The sequence below is a fragment of the Pseudochaenichthys georgianus genome, unplaced genomic scaffold (genome assembly GCF_902827115.2).
Source record: "Pseudochaenichthys georgianus unplaced genomic scaffold, fPseGeo1.2 scaffold_2032_arrow_ctg1, whole genome shotgun sequence".
Taxonomy (NCBI): domain Eukaryota; kingdom Metazoa; phylum Chordata; class Actinopteri; order Perciformes; family Channichthyidae; genus Pseudochaenichthys; species Pseudochaenichthys georgianus.
The window spans coordinates 1-6,812 of NW_027262740.1; the positions used below are offsets into that span (position 1 = coordinate 1).

Consider the following 6,812-nt stretch of genomic DNA (forward strand, 5'->3'; position numbering starts at 1 on the left):
AACAGTTTAAAGATTCCCACAGAAATGTTTTAAAACACATTTTCTCCCCCAAAGTTTCCATGTAGCAAAGTGCTTGAAATGAAACGTAAGTTATGCTCATCGATCCAGAATCAGAGCGGGCGTGGTTATGGGCGTGGTTATGGGCGTGGCCCAGCCGAGGCCCGCCAGCTGATCACAATCAGGTCATAAGTCACTAACTAAAAGCTTGCTGCAACCTGGTTCTGGTCTCTTTCAGCACGGCGGGGTCCTGAGAGGACCGACTGGCTCAGAGCCGCCTCGCGGAATAGAGGAGGATTTTATTGTTAAATATTTTTGAGTTGTTCGGCCACCCGGATCTTTTTGTTTGTTTTCACAACCCGCCCTCCATCATTTCAAACCCCAGTGGGAGCCAGAGCGCTCACACCAACATTATACATTTCAAGTGCAATGCTGTCCACAGGACGCCTCCTAGTGAACACCCCTCACATACTTGTACTGCTCAGCGGCCTGCATAACGATGAAGTCCCACTTGTGGTTCAGCCATTCATGGAGGTGGTTGTAATGTGCCTGTTTAGAACACAAAGACAGAGACAATCATGCTGCTGTGAGGGAACAATCAAGAGCCCTAGGAAGTTCTTTCAGGAACACTGGGTAGACATGATTCAGCTCATCACGGGCGTTCTCTTTAACCTATTACATTTCCCCTCAATCTCCAGCAGCCAATCAGCATGCTCCAGCCAAACTTTCAAATGGTTCTCCTCTCAGCTGTGATGTCAGGTGTTCATGCTGCGCCCGCCTCCACCCCATCCACCTCCTTTCATCACATCCCGTGCAGAGCGAACCCAAGACCTCCTCACACCTCCTCTGCATCTCATCTCCTCATCCAATCCAGATATTCACATCAGCACCCCGGCACCCGTGTCTAGACCCCGGGGGGTTTCCTATATGCTCCCGGCTGCCCTTCCCCCTTAAGCTATACGATATCAGGATCGGGGTTGAATCGGCGGCGGCGGAGGGTGTGTGTGTCCACAGAAGGTCCAGTTGTGATAGACACGGTTCGCCACTGCCATACACACACACACACACACACACACACACACACACACACACACACACACACACACACACACACACACACACACACACACACACACACACACACACACACACACACACACACACACACACACACACACACACACACACACACACACACACACACACACACACTCAGTCAGTTATACTTGCTGTAAACACACACCTGTTCGTAGGGTTCCAGCAGGCCTTTCTTGCGGATGTTCCTCTTTGCCAGGTAGATGGCTGAGGCAGACAAACAAAAGATGTACGAAGTGTACACTTGATGTTATTAACCATAATCCGTTAGAAACCAGCTTCACATGAGAGTCCAGTCTACAGAAAGGTTAGGGTTATCTTTCAGTAATAATACGACTGCACCCACCATAGTCAGAGTCCTCTGCAACCCACTTCTGTGTGGGCCAAAAGTACGGGGTCTGAAAGGGTTCATTAGAACGTCAGCATTAGTCATCTTCCATAGATGTATGAACAACAGCTGATACACTGCACACTTGAGATCTTTGCTGTACACAACATGAACGTAGCAATATTATTATTTTGCTGTTAGCTTCAGGCTCGGCTACGGTCCACTTTATTTTCTTCCTACATTTCTTACATTCATTGTGCAACATCTGCTGGTAACACGGTTTGTGCATCATGAGCAGCTTTATGTTACACTGTCAGGTTGATATGGAGCTGTGGGTTCTCACTGCTGACGGTTGTTCTGCTCCAGAGCACATGGAGCCAGGAGCACATGGAGCCAGGAGCACATGGAGCCAGGAGCACATGGAGCCAGGAGCACATGGAGCACATGGAGCACATGGAGCCAGGAGCACATGGAGCACATGGAGCCAGGAGCACATGGAGCACATGGAGCCAGGAGCACATGGAGCCAGGAGCACATGGAGCACATGGAGCCAGGAGCACATGGAGCACATGGAGCCAGGAGCACATGGAGCACATGGAGCACATGGAGCCAGGAGCACATGGAGCCAGGAGCACATGGAGCACATGGAGCACATGGAGCACATGGAGCCAGGAGCACATGGAGCCAGGAGCACATGGAGCCAGGAGCACATGGAGCACATGGAGCCAGGAGCACATGGAGCCAGGAGCACATGGAGCACATGGAGCACATGGAGCACATGGAGCCTGGAGCACATGGAGCACATGGAGCACATGGAGCCAGGAGCACATGGAGCACATGGAGCCAGGAGCACATGGAGCCAGGAGCACATGGAGCCAGGAGCACATGGAGCACATGGAGCACATGGAGCACATGGAGCCAGGAGCACATGGAGCACATGGAGCCAGGAGCACATGGAGCACATGGAGCACATGGAGCACATGGAGCCAGGAGCACATGGAGCCAGGAGCACATGGAGCCAGGAGCACATGGAGCACATGGAGCCAGGAGCACATGGAGCACATGGAGCCAGGAGCACATGGAGCCAGGAGCACATGGAGCACATGGAGCACATGGAGCCAGGAGCACATGGAGCCAGGAGCACATGGAGCCAGGAGCACATGGAGCCAGGAGCACATGGAGCACATGGAGCCAGGAGCACATGGAGCCAGGAGCACATGGAGCCAGGAGCACATGGAGCACATGGAGCACATGGAGCACATGGAGCACATGGAGCTAGGAGCACATGGAGCCAGGAGCACATGGAGCACATGGAGCCAGGAGCACATGGAGCCAGGAGCACATGGAGCCAGGAGCACATGGAGCACATGGAGCACATGGAGCACATGGAGCACATGGAGCACATGGAGCCAGGAGCACATGGAGCACATGGAGCCAGGAGCACATGGAGCCAGGAGCACATGGAGCCAGGAGCACATGGAGCACATGGAGCCAGGAGCACATGGAGCACATGGAGCCAGGAGCACATGGAGCACATGGAGCCAGGAGCACATGGAGCCAGGAGCACATGGAGCCAGGAGCACATGGAGCACATGGAGCCAGGAGCACATGGAGCCAGGAGCACATGGAGCACATGGAGCCAGGAGCACATGGAGCCAGGAGCACATGGAGCCAGGAGCACATGGAGCACATGGAGCCAGGAGCACATGGAGCCAGGAGCACATGGAGCCAGGAGCACATGGAGCCAGGACACTCTCATGACCGAACAAAAAACAGAGTAGACAGAACTGATCCCTCACTAATCAGGTTTTGAGTTGGGATTTAAATAAACTAAACGTGGTCTGGTCTCTGATTGGAGGTGGGATCGAGTTCCATTTCTGAGCAGCTCTAACAGAAAAGGAAGACTGACTGAAAGAACTGTTCCTGAGTGGAATAACGCAATCTGCTCTCGCTGCAACTCTTGTTATCCTGTTGCAGTTGCGCATGATAATAAACTGTCTAAGAGGAGGTGAGGTAAGGCCGTGGACAATCTTGTAAAAAAGGCAAGCTATACTATTTGAATCCTGTACCCTAAAGTGTTTAAATGCTACAAGGATTCTTAGAGGCACCAAAGAAGAAGTGAGTGCAGTACCTGGAAGCGGTAGAGGCTGGAGTCGTTGCACATCACCAGCTTCCTGTGGTTCTGCAGAGGGTAGATGTAGCCGTAGGCCACCAACATGGTGCCAAAGGCCTCACTCTCTGCACCACACAGGGGAGACACTAATGATGAGGCAGCCAATGACAGGTGGATAGGACACCTTTTTATTTGTTTATTTAACCAGATAAAAGCATTGAGATAGAATCTCCAATGCGACCTGGCCAAGAAGGCAGCAACGTTACACAGAACACACACATATACAATACAGAGAACATAACTAAGAAAACAAAAGTCGAAAAAGCAGGATACGTTTTAGATTTAAATAACTGACATGTGGAGTGACATGTTTTGAGAAAGCAATCTTGGATTTGTGTTGTAACATACCTTCTGTAGTGGACTTCATCTTGTTGGTGATCCATGCAATGACGTCTTTACCTGTGATGACACAGAGAGAAGCTCACACACGGCACCTACTGCACACACTCCGGCTTTGTTTAGCATGTTAGCATGCTAACATTTGGCATTGTATAGCAACGTAAAGCATATGCTAATGGAGTGTCATTACGTTTTGGTCTGGATCAATGAAAGATAATTCATCGTTTGGGCAACTCTATAAATGTTATTCCACCTTGTGTGGCTGAACGTATGCTCTGCAGTGTTGCACCCTCAAAGTAAAACGTGTGTCACATCATGTTGGTCCAGAACAACGTTGCATTGATAGACAGTTTGCCATCAAAGTGTTAGTATTATCATTTTTTGCCATGTAGTTATTCAAATCCTTCTTCGATAAGCATTCTTTGAGCATGAACATGATGAAGCCTATTTAAAGGACACACCTGATCCAGGTCACATTAACTACAACATGTTAATGAGCTAAATAGTTTGTGCTTGTTTGTTCTTTTCTGTATCGTGGTCGTAATGCCCTCAATGTTGGATTCATAGAATGAATAGTGATGTTTATGTGACTTTTTATGATGTATTGGAATAATTGTTTTAGAAATTAGTTGGAAAAACAAATAGGTTGTGTTTCGCAATCTTGAAAGACATCATGTTTAAAATAAAAACAATGGCAAAGGGAGAATTCCCAAACTAAGTTCCCAAGCAAAAGTATTATCTGTAGGTAAATGTTCCATATGGGTCACACTAAGTCTAAATGTAAAGTTCAGTAATGTGTTTCCAACACCTTTACTTACTGTAAACTTGACAGAGAATGACAGTGTAAGCAAAGTGATTGGAGGGACACAATACCAGGAAGCATCAGCCAGAGACATGACAACATGAGGAACATTGGGTAACAATCATTGGAGATGAATCACACTGCTTGGCTTCTGCACCACACATCACGTCCCCACCGGCCTCTCCCAGTAGCAGGTGGGGGGGTAGCCCATACTGTATATCCATGCTGACCTTTCCCTCGCTGCTCTTAGAATGCAGCGATAAGCCACTTAGGCTAAAGCACCTTCCAGATCTCATCCGATAATAAGCTGCTGTATTTAGCCTGTATGAGCAGCTTAGAAAGCAGGCAGCCACTCACTCAGCATGATGGAGGCCATCATGGCTGGCAGGTCAGTATACTAGAGTTTTACCTTCAACCAGTCATCTTCTGTCTTTTTCTCGGAAGTGACATTATCATTACAATTTTAAAAGGACTTCACATTTAGGGATTGAACTAAATATGGTAAGAGAAAGCGTTTTAATTACCATAATGGGGTCAGAATAATAATAATCAAATATTTGTATCTAGATTTAAAGAAAATAAATAAACAACCTTGATACATTATTTAAAAGTGGTATTAAATCTCCTTTTTACCTTTGAGTGTATGAGCCATACAACTAAATGATAAGTAAAATAAGGCTACTCATGCTGCTCAGTACAGCAGAGGGAAACGGCACTTTCTCCAACTGTATAATGCGTGTGTGTGAGTGTGTGTGTGTGTGTGTGTGTGTGTGTGTGTGTGTGTGTGTGTGTGTGTGTGTGTGTGTGTGTGTGTGTGTGTGTGTGTGTGTGTGTGTGTGTGTGTGTGTCAGCCTCACCAGTGATCACATGAGGGATGGTGGTGACGTTGAGTTTCTGTTCTGAGCCCTTCACCCCGCTCTGCATCTCCACCACCATGGCCTCCAGCTGAAACCAGAGCACCGGGACATCAGCAGGAGACACTAACTCATGTTTCAGCTTCTTCTGTGAACTATAACTCAGTTGAAGTCCACAACAACAACAACAACAACAACAACAACAACAACAACAGGGAGGGCTTTTGTGTAGTTTGTTCAGTAATGTAGATTAAATGTTACACTGATATTGCTTGTTGCATTTCAGTGAGAAAGGTTTTTATAGTAATTCAGGGTTTGATTGCTTTATTTTATTATTTTTGTGTGATCAAAATGCCATGATGTCATGGCTCTTTCTTTTTAAAGAGAATGTAGTTGGCATGCTACATTTTAGGTAGCCTCACTATAAAAAAGTGATGCACAAGACTGAGATTTGCCTGCGTTTTGGCATGTTTTTGTTTTTTATATTTGTTTCATCTCTGAAGCTGCATTGTGTTTCTCTTAATGAAAATGTTTGGTGCCATTGAGGCGTGTTTCCAGTGTCGGCCACCATAAAAATGTGTCAACTTTAAATAAAAAATGTAAAGGAACAGCAAGCAATAGGTAGGTCACAAAGTGTCAATACTTCTTCCACCTCATGAAAACATGTACTATAACTGTATATATCCTCCTGCCAGCTCACGTCTTGGAAATAATATCCTACAGTGCTAACTGGACTCACTAACGCCTCTAGAGGAACACGCGATCAATACAAAACTAGTCAGAGCTTGAGTCAATTAGCATGCTAATTCCAGGATACCTCTTCAGCATATTGGATACACTTCTTTGACACAACGTCAACACTGTGAACTCTTCACATTGATAATGTTTGATCATTCTTTGGGCCATATATTGCACCTTCAAGAATTAGGTTCCCAGGTAAACCAAGTGTTACAAATACAACTAGAGAATGCAATTCCTGAAGAAATTGCTAGTGGGAATGCTTTATGCTGAAAAGCTGACGCTAAACTGCTATGCTGAAATGTAATGTGTAAGAAGAAAGTGAAGAATTTAGATTAAAATGATACATGAACACTGGGGGCTTGAATGTGTGATGAGAGAAGTGAAAACCTTTGAACTAACTTGATGGTGAACGATCTGTCGCCATGCCAATGGCATTTGATGACACCCCATAATACGCTTAGATGCGTTGATGGCTGCATCGTT

The 6,812-nt window shown here is 46.6% G+C and overlaps 1 protein-coding gene across 1 annotated transcript; it reads right to left on the reverse strand.

Annotated features, from left to right (window-relative positions):
* Positions 1-469: 469 nt before the first annotated feature.
* Positions 470-5,765, reverse strand: LOC117441837 (regulator of G-protein signaling 9-like; the record flags this gene model as incomplete). Its single annotated transcript, XM_034077852.2, has 6 exons — positions 5,592-5,765; positions 3,942-3,992; positions 3,552-3,658; positions 1,439-1,490; positions 1,241-1,299; positions 470-546 (listed from the first exon to the last, which is right to left on the reverse strand). Coding segments are annotated over exons 1-6 (425 nt in total), but the record flags the coding sequence as incomplete, so codon positions are not given.
* Positions 5,766-6,812: the final 1,047 nt, after the last annotated feature.